The following is a 24,103-nucleotide window of genomic DNA, read 5'->3' as shown; positions in this document are numbered from 1 at the left end:
CAAACTTCAGATTACAAGACTAAAGCTTTAGATTTATTTCTCACAGTATCACAAAGACCTCACCCGTTCACAGCCAATACTATAGATAATGCATACAAAGCCCACTGCGACAGAACATGAAGCTTTAAATAAGTTATCTTATCTCATCTTGAGGTACTACTAGATTCGATGGATGGCTGAAACTTTGTTATTCCTCTGGCATTTAACTATTGGAAACTGCGTATTCTTCATTGGCAGCCTGGAAATCTTATCCTAAAGATTCCATAATAATTACTTAGCATTTTGCAGAATTTCTTGTCCTTCCGTAAAAAAAATGTACTGTTATCCGTCATTATGATGGCTTATGGCAGGAGGAAATTCTGAAATACAGTATCTACTATAATGACTATCAGTATGATGTACTGAAGACAGTACTAGCTATGGAAGAAGATGAGTAGCCTTGCTAAAAGAAAATACATAAGTATAATAAAATATTATTATTTTTCATTTTGATAACAAAACAGAATTGGGATACCTCTTGTTTATTTTAACTTAAATCTTGAGATGTGGGTTATGTCTATAATGCTTAGATTCTGACTGAGATTTATGATTTTTCAGGGGACTTGCCTTAATAGGACACAAGGGAACCAGAATACAAGGTCAAACTTTTTCACAGAACTGTACGTCTTGATATGACTCTCTATGTATTTTCCCATGAAAAAACTATGTTATCCACTCCCACAAAAGATCTTTAAATTACATTGGCAGTTTATTTCTTTCTAGTTGTCTTTACCAGATCCACTCAAATGGGAAATATTCACAAACTCAAGAGAATTTCCCAAGATTTAAAAATTAAAGAGTGATCAGAAGCAGCACATTTATGATACAAGTAGAGTCAGATCCTATGAGAAGAGTTCTGTCTTTTACTCCTGTTCATGACAAGAGGTCATGAAGGGTGAGTGAAGGTGATATTTTCCTGGGGAAGGAAATCGAGAGAGGTGAGATCTTCCTACTTCCTGTGTGACCTCTTTGACGTAAAGACGTAAGGGGTGGGTGACGGGTACTTGGGTTTGTATTTGATCTATTTTCAAGAAACCTAAAGGTTTTTCAAGATAGGTATTTATAATCCTGTAGAAACCTCAGTTAGTTGAGTTTCCATTAGTGAATATCAGTTGTACACAAGCTCACATATAGCATTAATATTAGCATACCTGTTTTGGGGAAACATCTGTAACTACAAACACTGACTGTATATAAAATAATTTGTCAGCACACCAAAAGACCCTCTAGTGAGATTCTGCGATATTGGTTACATGTGGTCTGCCACTCACCCAAACATGGCTGCAGTTTGCCTTGTGTTCTGCTGAGGTGGGGTGGATGTACTTGTAGATAATAAAATATCTGTACCAGCTTTCTCCCAGTCAAAGGCCTCATTCTCAGTAATTCCTCTTTCCTTCATGCTATTTTCAAACACAGTCATGATCAGCTAGACAAAAACAAGTTAGAATACTAAAGTTCAAATGTTTATCCACAATCAGAAATAGGAATATAGGAAGTCACTTTATATGAGATAGAGAATGGTCTATTTCACAGATTCACAACTTGAGGCTCTAGAGCCAGAAGTAACCCCCAAATCATTGGATGCATCCTCCAAGCTTTCAAAAAAAACAAATCTGTTCCCAGAGTCTAATTTTTGATTAAGTAGAAATCAAAAATCATTACACACTTGACTGAAGAGTAAGCATCTTAACTATATTTTCATTAAACATGAATGAAACAAAATTTAGTTTATTTCATAACTGCATCATTATTTTTAGAGTGTCCCTATAAGGTTAAATAAAAGTCATGAACACCTGTCAACTAGATCAGCTGAAGCTCTCCAGAATAGGCAAAGTATTTCTCAAAAGGTAGCTTTCTTAACTGGATGTGTTTTGGAAGTCTTCTATTATTCCCTTACTGCAAAATTAGTGCTCCTCCTTAAAAGAATTTCCTAAGACATTTGGGGTTTTTTATTCATGTGATATATTAAAACAGATAGCTAAAAACAGATTAATATCATTATGAGATTATCCACTGATTACAAATAATCCTAATTAAGGCAATCAGCATACAACTGAAAGATCTGCTTGTAAGTTTTTATTATTATGGTTGTTCACATAGTCAGTCAAATGTTTAGATTGGATTTGGCCTTTTTATCCACCTATTAAGTCCTTCCCAAGGATCTGGGATAGGCAAATGTTTGACGGCGTTAAAGTTATCGTTGTATGATGTAAGCTGTTCCTACTAAAGCTTCGTTTTGCAATTGACTGATGGTGATGCCAAGGTGATGCCAAGATGTTGTGGAATTGCGCCCAAAGCGTCTATTACTATTGGTACTACTTTGCTTCCTTTGGCCACAGTTATTCTACTTCTATTTGCAGTCCTTTGTATTTTGTGATTTTCTCCATTTCTTTCTCTTCTCTTCTGTCTCCAGGTACTGCAATGTCCACTATCGAGACTTTTTTTGTCTCTCTTATCAGCAACTGTTAAGTCTGAGGTAATGTGGCAAGTGCCTGTCTGTTTGAATTCTAAAGTCCCAGAGCACTTTAGCTTCATTTTCTATTACTTTGTCCAGTTCTTGTTGGTGGGACCACAAATGGCAGGAAAATGGTATTTCTTGCAGATAGTCCAATGCACCATTGTTGCTATAGTGCCATGCCATTATTTGCAGTCAGTCTGTGCAATTTTCTTTCAGCAGCTATCTAAGTGGTTTTTATATTGTTTAATATAGTCATATGTCACTCCCCATGCAAAAGCACTGAAGTGGTTTATAATAAAAACAGCAGCAAAAAATAATAAACTAATCATAAAGCAATAGTAATGTCTGCCTGTTTGCAGACAAGCAGGGTAACAAAAGAATCAGTGCAGACAGCATTGTCAGTGTAACTTAAAGTGGGATATTATATTTCAGATTTATGGGAAGAGTAAGGGGAAGTACAGCTCTCCTGACACTACTTGAGTTCTCAGTGGCTTTGATAGAGTTGTCCATGATACTTTTCTAGATGGTCTTTGTGAGTTGGGGGCATTATGTTAGAGTAATTTTGTTCCTTTCTGCATGGATTAGAAGTAGTATTAGTATCTACACCCTGGTTATGTATTCATTAGTATATGCAGGGTATTTTTGCCATGTTCTAAAAGTTGCAGCTAGTGCAGAATACTGTTACCAGGTTGCTGAGTAAATTGCTGTCTGTACATACGTTGTACGTTTGTTGAAGCAACTGAATTAACTCCCAATTATTACTAAGCCATATTGAAAAATTTGGTCATGACTTACAAAACTCCCAACAATTTGGGACTAGGATAATCTTCACCTTTAGACACCTGTCTGCTCACTGAGGGGAAGTCCTGCAATGTATACTGAAAACTACTGATTCTTATTAAATCAGTTTCATGTGGGAAATTGAAATTATTGTTTTCTAATTGTTTCAAGATAGTAATAAAAACAGGATTTTACCTGATAATCTGGTTTGGTGAAATAATCCAGATTTGCAATGTGATCCAGAAAAAGGTGGAACTCAGAAGGCATATGTTTTAGCAACATTCGATGTTCATATTTCTCCTTAATCATTCCAACTTGTTCCTAGAGAGATAAAATGCATTTATTTGTTTGCATGTATGTATGTATGTATGTATGTATGTATGTATGTATGTATGTAAGTATGTAAGATGTATGTATATCCTGCTGTAATCCAGAACAGGGTCTTGGTGGCTCACAAAAAATAATAAATATAGTAATATAATATATAAGATAAATACATTAAAAAATTAAATAAAATATCTGGCATTATACTCTAAAAGCTCTCCAGAAAAGCCCTCTGGAAAATTCCAGATTCCATCATATAATACATATAATAAATATCATTGGCAAACAAAACAAGACAGTAAATGGGTTTAAGTTAAGATATTAACATCTATTAATTGTGGTGATTATATATAATTCAAGTATCAAAAACAAAACTGTTTCTGAACATTGAAACTTTGACTGCTGACATACACAATCACAAAAATGTTCTAATGTACTGCTGTGGACATTCCATAGGCCTTTATAGAATCCAGCAGGGTTTTTTATTTCTTTATTATTCATTTTGAAAAGGAAGATATTGTATTGGTGCTGACTACATTTTCTACCTTATCTTTAATCTTGCGCCAGGGAAGCTGACCAACTGCAAACTCTACCAGCATGTAAAAAAGGGACCATAGATCATCATGTCGGCCCATTTCCTGCAATAAAACAAAAATTAGTTTAAAAATATTGTCTACAACAGCAGGACACTATTGCTACCCAGGAGCCATTACAAAAATATCAATTGTATATGCAGCATATGTATATAGTAAATCGTTCATGTAACCAGAATTAAAAATCAAAAGCAGTAACTTCCATATATTCTAATTTCAGTGCAGTTTTCTGCATTGTCTTGTCTGTTGAGAAATTCCTCCATATCAGTAATGGAACTCTATGATGCATGCTGCACATCATGATGTGTTTTAACTACAAAGGTCAAAAGAGAACATGCCTACTATTTTGTAATGCCAAAAGAGACATAAACAAGACTAACATTGAAAGAAATTCAAAGTTGAAATTTATAAATTTCATGAAGACAAGCCCTCTTTTTTCCCATTAAACATTCTGCATTGTAGCCTAGTGTATGTCCCACTGTACTGGAACTGGCTTGATTTTGCTGTTATTCTAAATAGTATCCTGAAATATGCCTAAATACTCAAGCTGCTACACTGAAGGAGATTATCTTTTAACTTTCTTTATACTGAAGGCTATTTGCAAGATTCCATGTTATATTCTAGTTATATCCTAACTCATTTAATTGCTAAGTGACTGAATGAGCTTTGCACAATGAACAGGCAGTTTAGAGCAAATCTATCACAACATAAGCCACATTTCAACAAGGCCGTTGCTCATACTAGACAGATAAATCTCCAAAAGCCCTCTAGCCCTATTAGCCTCTATGGGCAGACCATCCTAAAAATTCTCCCATCTCTTCCAGAGTAATTGCTCAAAGTTCAAAGCTCAGCAGAAGAACAGCTGTGAAATCCATCAGCTTCAAATCATGCAATTCACGTTCAGTAGGAAAGAAGCTTCATAGTATACTTTTTGTTTAGATTACAATGTCACAAATTTCATATTTGAACAGCCAAGCCACTAGTAATGCAATGTAAGGCAGTTGGCAAACTGCTGTGCTGGGAAAAATATTAATAAACACAGCTTCATGCGTATAAATTCTAATATTCAAGGTAATGGAACCTAATACTGCAGACCATCAGCACTCTAGATCTTTGTAACGGCAGAGAATTTATTAGAATGTCTCAATCATTAACAGCTCATCATATGAGTTAAGAAGAGCAGCATTTTCTGTTTCAATCCAGGATTCTTTTAAGCCTGGAGAATCTGAAGCAGTGGATAGGGGCCTCTGTAATATGAATTCCGCTACCTAGGAATTAGATCCATGTCTCTCCTTGCTCCTTAAGGCAGATGGGCAAGATGAATGCAAATCAACAGCTTGTCTTCAGAAGTTGTGGGCACTCTAACATTGGAGGTTCTTAAGAAGAGATTGGACAGTCAGGGACCATCTTACAAAATATGATTCCACCTATCCACTCCAAGCATCTAGCATAATCTTGCTAAATATCCCACCCACCCACTCACCCCATGCGTAAAGGACCTGGAATTCTTGTTAGCAGTCCCCAAACTGAAAAAACATGCTGTCCCCATAGATGCAGTTGCTCATACCTTCATTTTGTTTATGAAGGCTCTCTAAACAATTTCTTTCAACGGGCTTTTGGACTGTTAGCAAATGGTGAACAACTGATTATTTGTGGTAGCTGCTTCTTTTTAAATGGTGCAAATATTCTGTTTATGGTTTGCTGTTCTGAGTGCCCCAGTCAGTTTGATTTGGGTAGTAGAGTATTGTAAAACAAATAAATAAAATATATATGTGCACTATAATACAACATGCATAACCTATTCAACTGTACCTGAGTCACACCAAGTTTCAGTATGTACTGTGTGTGACACTCCTAACACCACACTCAACAGCAAAACAAACACTTTTCCTTTGATCTCTCTCACTTTAACCCTTCCATACACAGTGGAATAAAACTTACTCTATTTTTATGTGCATTCACTGATGCATACCGAACTGTTCCCCGGAAGCCAGCAACGTTACGAGGCTAATGGAAAGAAGAAACATTAAATTTATTTTTTTAAAAAAATGTGAAAGTATGCAAAGCTGTCCATCTTTTCTTTGTTGCTTAGGTCCACAAACCATTTTGATGACAAATATTAAGATGAACTCATGGTCAAGTTAAGACATTTTAGTTATGGATTAAAGTTGATTTTTGAACAAATCTTTTAGAAACAATAACACTTCCCAGTGGAAAACACCACTTTAAGATAAATTTAATTATCAATTTTTAAAAAAAATATCTAAAAAAAGTAAGATCTCCACAGAAAATACTATAGACCTCAGTGGGCAAAGCATAGCAGCAAAGTATTTTTTTTCCCCAGTATAAAACAGTACAAAAACCACTGGCTTCAGAAACTTAAGAGCGAGTTAGAGTCAAAAATAGATTCAGTTGGCTATACAGTAGAGGATTAACAACCTCATCTTTCTTACCAAAGTGCTTCAGTCGCTAACTCATTTTCTTTCTACTGCTCCATCTTAATTCACACGGACAGAATCCCTTTGGTGCCAGGAAATAAAAAGTTCAGGAATACCCCTATATATTTTAAAGTACACTTGAAAAAAAATCACATGTGAAAACTATCAGAAACAAATTTGTATGTGTGTATGTGCGTGCGTGCCTAAGCATGTGTGTTTGTATACAAAGTATTGTACATATACATTGTTTAAGAAAGAAACCAGGACTGATTATGATTCATAGCTGAGCATAATTTCAGTGTCAACAATTTTGTTATTTTTAAATTGTGCTGAAAAAATTATCTATGAAAAACCAACAAAGAGCAGCAGTTGGGTCCCAACTGCACTAATGTTTTTGTTGATTCCACCGAGTATAGATCAGCAGTCATCTATCAGCACAACAGGCACCCTTGGTGAATTTCCTTTTGCTCCCTCCAACTCCTCAAAAATGCTCCAAGAATTAGGAGGCCAAATACAGGAAGGTGGTACAATGCAGAGAGTAAGGATGGGTATTCTGTTGTGCAGATAACAATGTAGTTGTATAACTTTGGATATAATCTATCTTCAATTATTTAATAATTGAAGTCTGATTTTCAGAATTTACATGAAACAGTGATACTAAAAGAGAGCCATTGCTTACTTAACCTCTAACCATGAGTTTAGTCACATAAACTTCAGTCACATAAACATAAATCACCATTGTTACATACTCTACTTTCGGGAACAAATTATTAAATAGGATAGATGTTCTTCAGTATATTTGGGAAAATATATTTTTAAAAGTTATGATAAATAAAAAAAATAAATGGCACAGTTGTACTGGCTTAAACAAATATTTTGGTCTCCTGAGCATATGCTAAAACAAAACTTCACGGAACTGTCACTTTCTCTTATTGTTAGGATTCCACAACTGAATAGTTGCAATTTTGGATACATATTTTGTATTTCTAAAGGAAATATATGTTCATGTGTGTAAACAGGATTTGACATCTTTGTCTTTTGCACAATAATTACGTACAAATTTTAAATAGAGGTTGTTCTTAAGGCCCAAAGGATCTTCCTTCAAAACCATATGACTCACTGCAGTCCTACAAGGGCCAAACTCTCATAAATTCAGAATCCAGAAAGCTCCTGGCCTATGCATAAAATATTGAGAACAAAAATTATTTCATGGAAACAAAATAAATGGAAAAAAATCAGAATTATATTCATTATTAAAACAAACACAAAAAAAAAAAAATAAGAAGCATTATGATGGCTCACTCACAACTTATGGTTGAGATGGTTATAAGCAGCAGATGGGAAGCCAACGCATCAAACAGTCTCAAAAAACGAGCCCAAAAGAACTGTAAAACAAAGAGAAACCCAAAGAAAACCATGACAATAAAAATGCAAAATGGAGGAAAACAAAACAGAAACAAATATAAAAATTGGATCAACATTATTATCTCTTCCCCTAAAGAAGTGCCTTGTATCTCTTGCTTGAGTTAGCTAAAGCTCATCGTGCTCTACATATCCTACCCACAGTAGTGCATTATGGCTTGGATTTTAGAGCAGTGGTCTCAAATTTACAGCCTTAGGCAGATGCAGGACCTTCACGTCATTTTCTATGACCTCCCACAATATTTTGTAGGCACTAAGGACACTGCCTAGCAAGGCTAGTTCCTTGAGTGGCATGTAAGTGCTCAGGCTGAGTAACAGGAAGAACAACAGCAGGGCCTGATCAACTGGGCCACATAATCAGCACCACAAACCTTCTCATGCCAAATTTAATTGTCTGGGAATCCTATCCACTCTCACGCTTCATGACAGAAGCTGCTTCCAAAGCAGTGCCAGGCTGTTTGGGCAGGAGCAACAGGAAGATGGGATTTGGCAACAAATAGATGCTGGAACTGCCCAGAGAAGGGAGAGAGAAAGTAGCTGAAGGGCAGAAGGGCACATCTGGCTAACCTACCTTGAGTTTTTCACAACTTTGCAAGAAGTGGGAAAAATAGAAAGCAATAAGCAGGCAAGCAAAATCTCTTGAGAAAAAGGGCAGAAGACAAGAAAAAAAATTCCAGGAAAGAGAAAGAAGTAAGAGAAAAGCAGGGATTTGGACAGTTCTTCATGGGATTATTTTCTCTTATCATCTTCAATATGATCCTGAAAAAATATTACCTATCAACCCAGCAAGAAACCAAATACTGTGACCCAATTAATGAAATCACTGAGAACTAAATGGTGGAACAACTGTTTTGCAAGAAACTTTGCTGTTTTGCAGTAAACCTTTTTTTTATTTTAATACATTTTAATGGCATATCATGATATTGTCCATTTTTGATTCACTATAGAGACTTTTATATCAAAGATTTCAGTGTTTTAACCCTTGAGCCAATGAACTATTCCTCAGATGGACCCCTGACAATTTGAGTATGAGATTCTAGTTCTAAGGATGACCCAGTCTTTAGCAAAAGGATTGTAGTCAGTATCCTGTAGTCAATTTCAACAGCCTTTTGATCTCTATGCTCTATGTTGACACAAGGTAAGATTAATTGGCACAATATCTCAGGTAGATCTTCTTTATTGTTTGCTCTAGGGATAGCCATCATTTGAATTCCCAGAGATCATACTATTCTTTATCTCAAAGGTCCTTATTTACTAAGGATAGCTTCTGTTTCTATTTCGTAGCAAGTAGCTTTTATTTTTATTTTTTGAAGATTCTTTGGATAGTTTTTATAATCTGTGGATTATTGGATCTCACATTTTCTGGGAATAGCCATGCCTCCTGATAAAGGAAATATATATGTACCAGCCAAAGAGAAATTACAATGCACTCTTACTCCAACATAGGTTTATTCAGCAATTCTGGCCTTTCACCTGTATTTTAGGTAGATGGAAATTATATTCCTTTTACTTTAAAGTATATGTGCTTTATATATATGTACATCTATATAAGCAAGAGGAGGAAACTTTGCAACAGCTATTGCAGAATGTGGAACCCAGCTGGACAGATGTTTTGACAAAATTATGTGTATTAGGGTAGATCCATCTTGTTGATTGAGCTGTGAAACATGGAGGCAGCCAAAGCACCTGAGACAATCCAGTGAAACCTGGTTCCTGTTATCAATTTCAAGTTGTTCTTAGTTTACTGAGGAACCTGGGGGGGTGGGGTGGGGGATATTCTGCAATGAAGGCAGAAAACCAGAACTATATGCAAGTGAGCTTTGCTAGACCTCCTGTCTGAACTTACACTGTGATGATAAAAGCAGTGAAATTCTCTGCACTTAAGTAGTCTGAAGATTTCCACCAAGAATTACTTGGACACTTTTATAGGAAGATGCAGGGGAGAAACACCTGCAGGCATAGTGGATAAATTCATAAATCCATTCATATACATTGTAGATTGAGTAGGAAATGGGTAAAGCCGATGGTGATTAGAGAGAAGGGTTAGGGTTATCTTGTGTTGTAATTTGGGAACAGACAGGGATCGCCGTAATGTGAATACTGCCAATTGTACATTTGACTTATGCCTCCATTGACTGCATTAGATGACAAATTGAGGCATGAGGCATTGGATCTGGAAGGCAATCTATGCAATTTAAGGGAGTTGGGTAACGCCATTTGCTTTGAAGGAAGTAGTAGTTCTTGGATCCAGCCATGTTTCATAATCCTTATTTGATCTCCAACCTCCCATCTGTAGAAGATTGTTGAGAAAGTGATGGGAATCAGCAACAGAAGATCCTAGAAAAACAGATTATTTGGATCCTTTTCAGTCTGTATTCAGTCCCAGTTATGAGACAGAAATGGCATTAGTCATCTGACAGATGACCTTCATGGGGATCTAGATGAGGGGAATGTGCCCTCTTGGCTCCTCTTGGTGGTATTCAATATTATCAAACATGATATCAGTTTGGACTGTTACATGCATTGGAATTATTAACACTGTTCTAATATGGATCTGTTCACACTTGAGTGGATGATTCCCGTCAGTGGTCTTGCCAATGGAAATCCTGGCTAGGCCATGTTCTTAACTAGCATGCTGAGAACATATTACAACCTTACTTGAGCCAACATACCTTACATCAGTAATTCATGCACTAATCGCTACTTACTGGACTACTGCAGTGGGCTTTACATGAAACTGCCTTTGGAGACGACTCAGAAATTGCATCTGGAACAACCTCATCAGTGTATTTTTTTTATAAATATTTTATTAATTTTCTATTTTTACAATCAAGTACTTCATGACAACGTGTTGTCTGGGTCCATTAATAATTCAGTGGTATATATTAACTTCTTCAATCTAGATCCAACATTGTACCATCAAATGTTTCCTCTCTTCTTCCAGTAGTACCTGTTTTCCCACACTAGGCAAATACAATTTTTATTGTTATTAATAAATATACAACTGAATATCAACATCTTTGTTACATTTTTCTCATATCAATAATATCAGTTTTAGATTACTTTTCTAACCAAAACATATCTTAATTGCATTTGCACTTAATATCCAGTCAGTATCCTGTTTTCGCTTTTTTTAAAAAATTTTAATTTCCCATCAGTGTTCAAAATGTCTCTATTGTTTATAATTTCAAAGTAAGTTATATTTGGGTAACCAAAAGCTTCCCTTATTCAAACTTCTTGGTGTTTTCCTGTTTCCCTTATACCAAAATCTAATATTCTAGTTAGAAATCTTATCTTTCTAGTTATAATAGTACTTCTATTTCTAGCAATTATCTATTCTCCACCATATTCAAACATCTAGTTAATAATATAATATCCCATCTAATGGATCAAAACCTCTATTTTCTTCAGTCTTACTCTAGCTTTCTTCCTTTGCCAAGTAACTTTCCAAGTCAATGCATTTGAATCATCAAGTAATTTTTCCTCTGTTTTTGTGTATATAGTTTGGAATAGGAAAGACCATTTGGTTAAAGTATTTTTGGAAGAATGAACCCATTGATATTCATTAAACAGCCTCCCTCCTCCAATTCCCCACAGTTCTCCTAACAGCTCTATCTTCCATTCAATCAGTTCTTCTTCCTTTTCCTCGAATTCTTGATTGGTAAGATGTCTTTTCCATTTCCAATATTATTGCTCCATCTTCTAGTTCTTCAGTTGTCTGAATCTGTCTTTAGGTCCTCAATCTTTGCATTGCTTCCTCTAGTTTTCCTTCTATTTTCTCGGTTACTAGTTCCTTCTTTGTAGTCATATTCTGAGTTTGTAAATTTAGAATAGAAAATTGTTCTTTTATCCCCTTTGTGTTATTTTTAGTTTTATCATGAGCTAAAGCAATAGTCTCTATATTGATTTTAGCATGGAAAGAGTTTCTTTCTGATATTCATCCATATTTTCCTGATAGTATGTCAAACTGAAGCCTTTGAGAATAGGTGTTAAAGATGGTTTTTTACCATTTCAAGTTGAGTATGGGACATCCATTTCATTTTTTGTAGGTGGTCTTTATAATAAAAATTGTCCATCAATCAAAGATTTGTAATCCAAAATATTCCATCATCTCAAGCAATGAAGTATATTTCTCCTACAGGGAAATAGTTCCACAACACAGCTCTGAAAGTCAGATAATATTTATATTCGTAGTTCAGGCAAGTCAGTTTCAAAATAGTTCATCGTCTCTGTCACATTAATAAGCAGCCCAAAAGTTCTTGTATTTTTCCCTTTTCCCAGCTGCAATCTTCAAAAATGAAAGCTTCCAAGGTGAGCAAGAGTCTTATCTAAATCTGGGCTTCAAGCCAAGTTTCCTTTAGACATAACAAATTGTAGTGCCATAATTCACAACTAGATGTCATTAGCGCTGTTTTCCAGCTTTTTAAATCTCAACTTATAATATAAGCCAGACATGTCAAACTCATGATGTCACGTAATGTCACGCAACATATCGGAATTTTTTCCCTATTGTCAGCAATGGGGTGGACGCGGTTGCGTCATGACGCGTCCAGCCCACAAGCCGGCAGTTTGACACTCCTGATGTAAGCTTTTCAAATCTCTTTTTTAAAAAAGTCTCTAAAGCACTTTTAGTCCCCAAATTTATATTAATAAATGTATATTAATTCCAAATTAATCTTGTAATTTTCTGTTTCTTCCAAGTAATTAATTAGCCGCTTTTCTTTTCCTGAGGGAATGGGGTGGAAATTCCCCTTCCCTTCTCGTCGGGGAAGGTGCTTTGGCAGTTTTTTCCAGGAAGAGGTCTTAAAGTCTTAAAGAGAGGATAGAGTCTCACCCAGTTTCATCCACGTTGCTGTAAGGTTGCTTGTTAGTGCTTGTTGTCTTTCGTTGTCAGCAGCTTCTGACTGGTTACACGAATGTAGCCAGTCTTTCCCCCGCCAGTTTGGAGGGTTTCCTCAGATCAAATGGAAGGGTCCCTGCCCTCCCGCAATCGAGGGTCCCCTCCTTGCTTGTCGCCTCTACGGGGTGACCTTCAACCCTATCCAGGGTCCCCAGTGGAGCAAAATTGAACATAGTACTTTTACGTCTTACAGTGATAATGATGACCAATAAATATTTGTACCAATATTAGGAAATATCAGAATCACAGTAACAATGTTCATTTTAGGATTTGGATGCTCTATTTAAAAACTGGTCATGTTATAAATAGGATTTTGTTGTGTTTTTCTTCTTCTTCAAATTTCTGATTTAAACAAAGCTTACCAGATCTTTTTGTCACATTCTGTTTCAGGCAAATCCAGAAACCAAATCATATTTACACATATATGCAATATCCTTAAGCCAAGTATTGCAAACTGCTGCAATGCAGTCTGATTCATGAGGAAATAGCTGTAATCAATAATCTTGAGCTGAGTCAGCAGAATAGCAGCATGCAAAGTACTATAGTACGTTTTCAATTCATGAAAACAAAAGAGACTCCCCATGATAAAATGCTGCATATTTTTCATCATTTTAGAAATGCTTTCCAGAAAAACAAATAATTTTATTAAACTGGGAGGAGCATCACACTATCAAGATAGATGAGCCCAGTATCAATGTCAATCTGAGTCAATGTGTGTCACTGCATATGGTATTTTAAGTAACTGCTTTCACTGTCAAACTGTTCTTACAGTTTGGAAGCTTTTCTAGTGTTCAATCAGAACCTCCTTTTCTGCAACTCAGGCCTTCTCAACTACGGCTTACAAGCCCTTAGAGGGTTACTAGCAAATTAGAGGGAAGGTTCAATGTTTTTGAGGCTTAAACATAAAAAGGAGTGGAGTCTGACAAGTTCCAGCTACACTCAATCCACCCATGACATCTCTCCTGCAGCACCTAACAAGGCACATCCACTCATCCTCAGTGTTTGGTTTCCACATTTTGCCATCCATAAAACCAAGAGGCTTTCTGTGAGAGAGGATGGTCAAGCAGACAGAGATCATAAGCACAAATGCCACATACACTTTTTCCTGAGTGTGTCTTTCCTCAGCCCAGCTAAGGGAAGTCATCATGGCAGGATAGGTGACAAAATGTCTGAAGAGTTAGTTGGGCTGCATGGCAATGGCAGCTAAGAACTCATCTTGTGCACCAAGATAGAGAAGATGACAGGAAGTAAAGAGAAAGGGTGGCTGCCATCTCATTCTGGACCTTCTGCCTGCGGAAGCTGCAGCCTGGCAGCCTGGCTAGCTGGGAAAGGCAGAAGCAATATCTGTAGTTTCTCTGCCCATCTCAAGAGAAGGAGCAAGGCAAAGCAATAAAGAGGCAGCCAGAGATGTGGGGCATTCCCACATATGGCAGACACCTTTCTTTATGTCCATCTCCACATTCTCCTTGGAGAGCCATGAGAGTGTCTACAGTACCATTCTTCCCCTCCCCCCACACACACTTTTCATACCTTTCCTATTTGGTGTACCAAAGCCTATATGTGGAAGAGTTTGAAACTGAGAAAATGTATTTTGTTTTGTGCAAGAAACACACATATGGTAACTTGGAACATTGGTTGGATCATTCTGGGCAGGTCACAGTCTGCCCATTTTGATTGTTCGAAGTTTTACCCAAGAAAAATCTGGAAAGGCATTGCCATGTTTCAGAGCTGACCAGATAAAACAAAACATTCTTGCAAACTGTATTAACTGTTTCCTTTATTATTAGCATAACAAAGGTAGAACTACATTCATTTCTTTGGAAGTCTGATTTTCCCAGATAATTACAGAAGAAGAATTCAGTTAATGATATTAGTGTACAGTTCTCCCCTCTTTCTCTCCATCCTGTGTCTGCTTTCAAAAAGAGGATGGAATATAGCAGTTTCTTTCTGACTTCTGCTCTACAATTCTGGAATTAACTATCATCCTGCCAACAACAATGCTTCTGCCTAAACTGACAGTGTACTTCTCCTTAAAAATGTTGCTATCACTAAATTTTCCAAAGCAGTTAGTTAAGTGCCCAAGTTAAAATTTAGTTGGCAGCTTCTCAGTCTTTTTTAGTTCCCTCAGCATAATCTTCTGAGGCAACTGTAGCATCTCATCGAATGACTGCTACCAATTGTCCCCACTGCTTTTCTGGCTGGGTGTTTAGAGTCTTCAGCTGCTCTCATAACAGTGCTATCAGGTAGAGTACATGTTCTGACATTAAGAGAATGAACTCATCATTATGATAGTTGTGGCCTATGACATGGGCACTATAATATCCCTCATAATTCTATTTCATCTTTTATACTACCTCATATATACATAGAACTGATAGGATAAAGCATCTAGAGTTTTGGGACACACTGTTAGTATGTACTATTGAATCCAGATTCATGTACTTTCTATCTGAATTTAATAAAGCTTTTCAAATTTAACTCCTTGGTAGAGGACAATAATGTACAGAATGAAGGAAACAAACTGAAGTTTAATCCAAGTAAGAAATATGTCTTGATCAGTCAAATAATAGGAATTCAACCTGAACTGGATTCAATTTCTATTTCATTTACCTTGGAAACTGATGTTGTCTATTTGGTTGTACACAGGGTTCTATGTTAAATACTGCTCCCATAAGGATGCCATAGCTATATTTTATTTGGGACAATATGTTGAGTTTCCTAAGAAAATATTTTTAAAAAGAGCCAAACCAATGACATAGATGGCTATAAAGAACATTGCATAATCTGGCTACCAGTCTAAATTTCAGAACACAATTCAAAGTGATTAATTACAATGCCTACATTCCATCCTGAAAGATATGTATAGAAAATACTGCAACTCAGATATAATATTAAATATTTACCCATTCAAAGCTACATGAAGCCAATGGGTACAGTCAGCACTGATTCAGGGTATCACAATGATACCCATTGCTGCATTGCCACCCCATCCCACCATCAAATAGGAAATGCTGTTAGTGTTTTGTTGCAGAATGTGAAGGCTGTTGGGAGATAGACAGGATGAAATAAGTTAAAAGTGAATCCCAGCAAGGTAAAGTTGCACTTTATCCAAGGAGATACTGTGACTATTCCAATGTTGACTTTGACAGAAACAGGTCCCTGAACTGGGGGGTCCTTCTGAACTCACCGCTCCTACTTGAAAGATACAGCTGGTTGGTAACCATTTATGGGCCTTCCTAGAGCAAGAGGATATCTTAACAATAATTCATGCTCCATCATCACTAGTTTGGACCAATACATTCTACTTGGATATACTTTTGAAGACTTTTTAGAAGTTTCAATTAATTCAGAATGCAGCATCCAGTTATTAGCCCGTAATCATCATCAGAAATACTGATTTCAGGATTGGTTACCACTCAGTGGAATAGCCTTCCCCTTGATAGTAAAACTGCCTTCAATATTTTGGTTTTCTAATTTAAATATTTTTGAAAATCAAATTGTTCAGAGGGGCCTATAACTATTATTAGGATGCCCCATTTAACTTTTGGACAATTTGTTTGGTTTTATATTTTAATTATTGTTAACCATACTGTAGATACCTTAATGTTTAATTATTGCAACCTGCCAAGTATCTGGCAATACATTTTATAAATAAACAACACCAGTTTTGTACCTGCTGCATTACTTTTTAAAAGGATACATTCAAAGTGCTGTTTTTAATCCATGAACCCCCATTTCCTAGGTATTTTCAGGAACCTTTCGTTCAGATAAACCAGTTCATCTCATAAGGAGGTTCCCCTCCTTTTTGAAGATCTGAGGGATCTCAGCGCATTATTTCTCCACTGCAATCTCAATATTTTGGAATAGGCTTCCCTAAGAGGTTCAGTTATTGCCCAAATTGATGACTTTTAGTTAGGCTATTAAAATAATCCTGTTCCAAAGAACCTTTGGGTTGCTATTATCATCATTGGGATTGGGCATTTCCTTTTTTTAACTGTTTATTATTCTTATGCTGTTCCAAAGAACCTTTGAGTTGTTATTATCACCACTTGGATTGGACATCTACTTTTTATCTGCTTATTATTCTTATGCTGCAAACCATACTGAAACACTGCAGAGAGGCAGAGAAGAGCTATAATAAATCACTGAATTAACTGAAATCAAATAGAAGAATCTTATACTATTAGAACCTTACTCTTCAGCACTTTCTTCTAACCCTCTGGAGATTTTTAGAGGTGGCAGCAGGAGAAAAAGAAAGATCAGTTATATATGCCACTACCACTCACAATATTATTAGGTACAAATTTGCTTCTTTGGAATGAGCATGAATTCAGCATGAGCAGTGTGCTTTTTTTAAAAAAAGAAAAACAATCTTCTATAAAAGTTGTTAATGGGATAAAATGATTAAAAATTTACAGTGTTCCCTTATTTACTACTGATATAAGTAACTGATAAACAAACATAGACATATGCAAAGTAATATTTTATTCTGAAAATCAATCAATCAATCAAAAATCAGTCAATCAGAATAGAGTTGGAAGAGACCTTGGAGATCTTCTATGTCTTATAAAAGATAATGGTTTCCCTATCAGTCGTGTCTGACTCTAGGGTGCAGTGCTCATCTCCATTTCTTGGCCAGCATTGTCCAAAGACAATTTCCATGGTCATGTGGCCTGCATAGCTATATGCCAAAGGCGCATGGAAAGCTGTATATAAATATACAGCGTTCTGTGCACCTTTGGCATGTATATAGACTGGAAGTATATAAATACACAAATGCACAGCAGTATATAAATATACAAATACACGGATTTGCAGCATATAAATAGAAATAATAAATAAGTGTAAAAATATAATGGTACTGATAGAAGAAAAATTATAGCTCAGGATTTCTAAGCTTGGTTGTTTTATTGCAGGCATTTCATTTCCAACTAGGTAACATCATCAGTGCACTGTTGATGTTGCATAGTTAGGTAATGAAACATCTGCAAAAAAACAACCAAGTTCAGAGAGCACCAAGGATGCCACAAAAGTATAACGTTTTTTTTTTAATCTGTTACAATGACAGAAAAAGAAATAGAAAAGACATCACTTACAGGTCGGACTTCACCATTAGTATTGGTATACTGCCGGGCCAGACCAAAGTCTAACATATAACATTTCCTGTAGGTTGAAGGCAGGCGTCCCATGGCAAAATTAGACTAAACAGGAACAACACAATAAGATTTTAATACATCAGTATCCCTTCATATGTGATAAAGCCACTATCCAAAATCTGCTGCAGTTACTATTTTTATCATATTTCCCATTATCTATCATTTTGCTGTTACGCCTGTGATTAAAGAAAGTTCTTGTATTTATTTCAGTAGGTTTCTGACAGACTAAATATACCAAACTCAGTTCAATCTCTGTTTCTAGTCACCTGAAAGTAGAATCTTTTGCCCTTCTCTGAATTTGTTCCAATTTCTCTGAGCCCATTTTAAAATTTAATATCCAAACTGAATATAATATTTGAAGGGGGTCCAAGTAAAGCAGAATAAACTGATTTAATTATATAGGAAACGTCCTTGTACAGATGCAGCCAAAAATCATATTTTTTGCAGCTGCATCACATTGCTAATTCATATTCAGTTTGTTATCAACTATTACTCCAAGATTTTTTCATAACTTTTTGCCAATGCAGATATTCTATAATTTTACATTTATTTATGTTTCCTATACCCATATATGTATCTATTGAATCTGATAGTATCATTCTTAACCCATTTCTCTTCCAATATCAGTTTGTATTTTATTTCTAACTCCTAGAATATTAGCTATCCTGCCAGATATGCTATTTTCAAATATAAGGTAAGCTATAGTACAACAAAAGCAAAAGGGATGAGAAAGTGATGTAGAGATGACTGTAATGAGGATGTCACAACAGACAGAAAACCAATACTGGCAAGGTAGAATAAGCAAGCAAGTAGACCATAAATTGTGGTTATATTTTCTGACCTGGAGAAAGGACAGAAACACACTGATATTTTGCCATTGTTTTCTAAGAGGGGAAGGGTTCCTATTTCCTCCAAAAAAGTTTTTTATGTTAGTATTATATATGTGTACACTAATACAAGATTGTGTGGAAATGCATACAAAAGTGTACACATAAAAAATGAGGCTTAAAGCACATGAGAAGGTGAACAGTATGCAATTGGGCATGCTATCACTTGGTAAATGTATCCTTGAAAACCAGACTTGGTAAAGATATACTTTCAGCCCCTAAGACTCTGGATTTTTAACAGTGCCTAGAGCAAAAGGAAGGATATCAATCCAACTCCTACAAGAAATAAACAAACTCACAAACTTAGGAATTTAAGAGGTTAGTTGGAGAAAGTGTTACTGGTATAAATACCGCTTGCCTGGTATAATGGTTAATGTGTTAATCTAGAAACTGGAAGACTGAATGCTAGTTCTCACTTAACCATGAATCTCAGTGTCACTCTCTCAGTCCAATCCACCTCTCAGGGGACAACAGGAGATGGCAGCATCTTGTATGTTGCTTGGAGTTATACAAAAATAAATGGATATACAATAAATCTAATAAATATTGTTTCAGTTTTCTCCAAATTTAACTGAATTCCAAAATTATTTGAATTTGAATTCGCTCTGTTGAAGAGGGAATCATAGTGGGAATCCTCTTTAAAAGCACCAGCCAATTTCACAAGAATATTTTGATTTTTTTTAAACTAATAGCTTAGTCCCCAACCAGGGTTGTAGTGTAGCTATTCCTGTATTTTTGTTACTGATTTTTTTTTTACATATGCATATTCTCATTTATTGATAGAAAAAGTGATCACAAAACATGAAATGATAAAATGCCTTTGCAACTTGGAACTAGTTAAATACACAGGCCCATGTTGTAAGTGAGACCTTACCTATCCCAAAACATAAAGTCGTGCTTTTATATGCATTTCATGAATGCGCTTCCCTCTCTAAAACTCATGCAATGCCCCTGAGAGGTATGCTTTCCAACTACAAGGAAAATTGTTCTTAATAAACATAAGAAAAGCAAACTATGTAGAGAAGGTCAGCCATCAAAATCTACTTACAGGCTTGATATCTCGATGCAAGAATCCCACTGAGTGAATGGCTTCTATGGATTCTAAGATCTGCTTGCCTAATCGAAGAGTTGTGCTCAGTGTAAAAGTTCCTCGAGGCTGGCTTCTTCTGAGGTCTGCAAGATTCCGGCCCTGAAAATAAATGATTATCAGATTTCTATACCAGATTTTATCAGCAGATAATCCACCAGAAGAAAAAAAAATGATGTTCTGCTTGGACCAATTATGTTTTTGTCAAACAGATTCTTCTTGGCTCGTTTTGACAAACAATCATCTGAAGGTATAGCTGGATGTTCTGTCTTCTGTTCAATCAATGCTGGTCTCCATTTGTAAGGAAAACAAATGTGTTAAAGAAGAACAACTGAACTATGTCTTTTGACTGTGAGCATTAAGACTGTCCATCCGAAGGTAGACAGGTAAACAATTCCATTTATTTAAAAATCAGTTTAAGACAAAAGTCAGATTTTTCACTCTCTTTTATCTGCTGCAAAATGAAATAAGGACACCAAAGAGTCCTTATTGGCAACTCCCTAACCAGCAATTTTGGAGATACAAATAGCAACAGTGAAACTTGAAGAGTGGTTTTTTTTCTTCTATTCCCCTAGAGTGCAGAACCAGAACCAATGCATGAAAATTACAAGAATCGAGATTCAGGCTAGACATCAGGAAGAACTTCCTGACTAAATAATAATAATAATAATAATAATAATAATAATAATAATAATAATAATAATAATAATAATAATAATAATAATAATAATAATAATAATAAAGTTGGAAGAGACTTTGGGGGTCATCGAGTCCAACCCCCTGCTCAGGCAGGAACCCTACACCATTTCGGACAAATGGCTGTCCAGTCTCTTCTTAAAAACTTCCAGTGTTGGAGCATTCACCACTTCTGGAGGCAGGTTGTTCCACTGGTTAATTGTTCTAACTATCAGGAAGTTTCTCCTTAGTTCTAGGTTGCTTCTCTCCTTGATTAGTTTCCATCCGTTGCTTCCTGTCCTGCCCTCAGGCGCTTTGGAGAATAGCTTGACTCCCTCTTCTTTGTGGCAGCCCCTGAGATATTGGAACACTGCTAACCACTAGAGGTCTTCAGCAGAGGTTGGATAGACATTTGTAAAGGTCCTCCACAAATACAGGGATGAACTAGATGACCCATATGGTCATTCCTAACTTTATTAATCTATTGTGAGGCAGGAGAAATAGAAGGAACTGTAAAATTATTGTTGGGGGGGGGAAGAATCAATGATAGGAGAGTAGTCAAATAATCCTCTCCCCATATCCTCTGGATCCTTGTAAAGACAGCCATTTTGCCTTATGTTTCAGATGCAAATGTCCACATTAGTAGAGCTTTCTGAGACTTTCAGGTAACCCCTGGGAAAGAGAAGGTGAATTCTTTCAATTTTTCCTTGCTAGTCCTTTTCCATCTCCATGGTATTTCAAAAGAGAAAAAACTTTCCACATGTTTGGCTTGCCTGCAAAACTGATCATCCAGATAAGATGGATGATGATATGGTAAATACAATTATGAAGTTTGTTTGTTGTTTGTTTTTTTTAAAAAAGCAGAAACACTTACCTGAAGTTGCATAACAACATAGTTAAACTTCTCATTCCTTCCACAGCCAATAAATCTGCAGACATGATCTTTCCCTACAAAATGTAAATTCCATGCTCAATCAGAATGCAGTTAGCTTGCCACTATCTTCTTATTAGAAGTGTTTTTCAGATTCTTCCAAAATCTCTGTGATTTCTAAGTTCAAAGCTCAAGGGATCACACACACAAAAAAACCCTAAAAGCCTCAGACATCCAGGATTTCTTTGGCTTCCTAAATCATTCCATGTAGTTCGTACACAGTACTCTGTTCTGAGCTTCTTTTTCTGCCTCATTTTTATCTTGCTTTCTGAGAATGAGCTATTTGCCTTAATTATTATCTTCTGAAAAAGCACCTGCCAATTCCACCTGGTTCTATCCAAGCTATTTTTACCGAAAGAATTTTAAGCTATTTCAGTGGTCGCTGGAATCACATCCTTATTGTTGGGAGATCAAAATCAGTATCTGGTTTAATCAAGCAAAGGAGAACTCATGGGAAATAGCTACCAAAATTATAAATTTTGACTACTGATTATTTCGATTTTAACCAAACAGTTTCATACCTAAGTGAGTCCCCTTGCTAGCTCAACCTCTACTGAAAATCCTCACAAATCACTGTCAGAACTTTCATTTAGAAATCTATTTTCCTGGCTTTTTCTGGGTAATTATGTACTCTGAACTGTGCTTAAGCAGCCTCAAGTGTTTCAGCTCATTTGAATTTAGATAAAAAAGACTGTAAAAGGTAGCCTGAATACATAATATCTTTTTATAGTAATTCTTAGTGAACATACTTCAGTTGAACCTGTACTTGGACTTACAATTAGTCTTGCTGCCTTTTTTTTTTTTTGCTCTGAATTAAAAACTTTTGCCTTTGCCACCTCCCCGTTACCCCAACTATCAGGCTTCCTCCAATCAGCAAGGTTGGACTGTTATTGATTTCCATAGCAATGCCCTCCTCTTAGTTAGAAAGGGTTATTTGATGATTTCCAGAGGGCCTCTACTGTGGCATGATAGCATGCCCTACCTTCACCAATCCTTGAAGGCTGATACAGGAAAATTCTCTTCCAGGAAAGACAATTCCCTGTGACTCTGGACATACAGAATCAACAGAGAATCTGCTTCTCTAAGCCTGTGCTATAGAGACATCTGCACTACCCTCATCTCACTAATACTGTATAAAAACCCATAGGGCAAATAGGACATGTACCACAATTTTATACCTCCATGCTGCTTGCAGACACTAATCTTGTTACAATGTAAATATTGCAGATTCTACATAGCAGCAATTAAAATCTGTCAGATGATGGATGACCTGTGCCTCAGACCAACCTTAATATTTAACTTCTTAGTTAAGAGTATTTAGTATTGTGATAGATTTCTGAGAATGAGCCATATATTAACTTTTAGGTTTCCCCGTTTTTAATTAATATCTTTGCCCCTTTTTATAGGTCTTTTTTAAAGATTTGTGTGGTGTTTGTGTGTATGTGTATAAACTTGTTAAAACATTTTTTAACCCTGTGTATTTTACATTGTTCAGTGTTTAAAATTACTGTTTGTATCCCACTCTTCTTTTGCTGGTTATAACTATAATAAAGATTGGATTATATCTGATTACTTTTTTCTTTTTTCTCATTCTCATATTTTCAAATAGCATGCCAGTCCATAAGAAAGCCAGGCATAGTAACTGAGTCACTTACTCTTCTGTACATACATAAATATTTATTTACCCATATGCACAACTAGCATATAACTTCAACTTTATTGAAGTGTAAGGACAAATGTTTATTTAAGGTAGTAATTCTTCACCAGTTGAAATTCTGAATGAGATTTGTCCTAACTGTTCTCCAAATATTGCCCAGGCTGGTAAAATATATGACCATAAATCTAGTATTTGTAGATCACGTTTCTGGAATGAAGAACAAAATATAAGTTCCTGGCCATCTGCATATTTGCAGAATATAACATATACACTAGTATTATGTTTTATGTTCTTGATATTATAACATTTGCTGCAGTAACAAAAGCACTCCCTTCAGACTAAACTGGAACATGTAATACTCTTGGAAGTGCAGGAGGAAATATTAGTAGTGCATCTCCATAACGTATCTTACTTTGACATGGGATCCAATTATCGGGGCTGTGGAATTTTCATCAGAAAATTCTATTTTTTCCCGACAAGCTACAATTAATGTAACTCTTTGTAGAAAAACTGTATTAACATCACATAGTGACATTGCAACATATGGATGTCACTGAAAAGAAGGGGCGTTGTCTTACCTGAACGCCTTTTCTCAGCACGGAGATGGAGGATCCACCCATGGGTAGTAGACTGTATTCCTGCCCAATCAGATTAAGTCAGCCAAAGTTGCCACGCCCGTCCTGGACCCTAGAATCCAGTCTTGACGCGAGCGAAGCCATTGACTGACATAGGACGTACTGGCTCAGAAACTAAGCT

General features: G+C 36.1%; 1 protein-coding gene across 1 annotated transcript in view; it reads right to left on the bottom strand.

Moving 5' to 3' along the window:
- Window positions 1–24,103, bottom strand: part of TTBK1 (tau tubulin kinase 1) — a 75,982-nt gene that overhangs the window by 38,498 nt on the left and 13,381 nt on the right. The window contains exons 3-9 of the mRNA XM_015816402.1: window positions 21,634–21,707; window positions 20,046–20,186; window positions 18,051–18,155; window positions 6,136–6,201; window positions 4,147–4,239; window positions 3,473–3,598; window positions 1,311–1,465 (exon numbers count right to left, since the gene is read on the bottom strand). Of these exons, the coding sequence (XP_015671888.1) occupies window positions 1,311–1,465; window positions 3,473–3,598; window positions 4,147–4,239; window positions 6,136–6,201; window positions 18,051–18,155; window positions 20,046–20,186; window positions 21,634–21,707 (760 nt within the window). The remainder of the gene's footprint in view (window positions 1–1,310; window positions 1,466–3,472; window positions 3,599–4,146; window positions 4,240–6,135; window positions 6,202–18,050; window positions 18,156–20,045; window positions 20,187–21,633; window positions 21,708–24,103) is intronic.

Source organism: Protobothrops mucrosquamatus, unplaced genomic scaffold, assembly GCF_001527695.2.
Source record: "Protobothrops mucrosquamatus isolate PMUCROS unplaced genomic scaffold, P.Mucros_1.0 scaffold448, whole genome shotgun sequence".
NCBI classification, from domain to species: Eukaryota; Metazoa; Chordata; class Lepidosauria; order Squamata; family Viperidae; genus Protobothrops; species Protobothrops mucrosquamatus.
The sequence above is the reverse complement of the archived record's forward strand: the minus strand, read 5'-3'. Positions and strand labels throughout refer to the sequence as shown.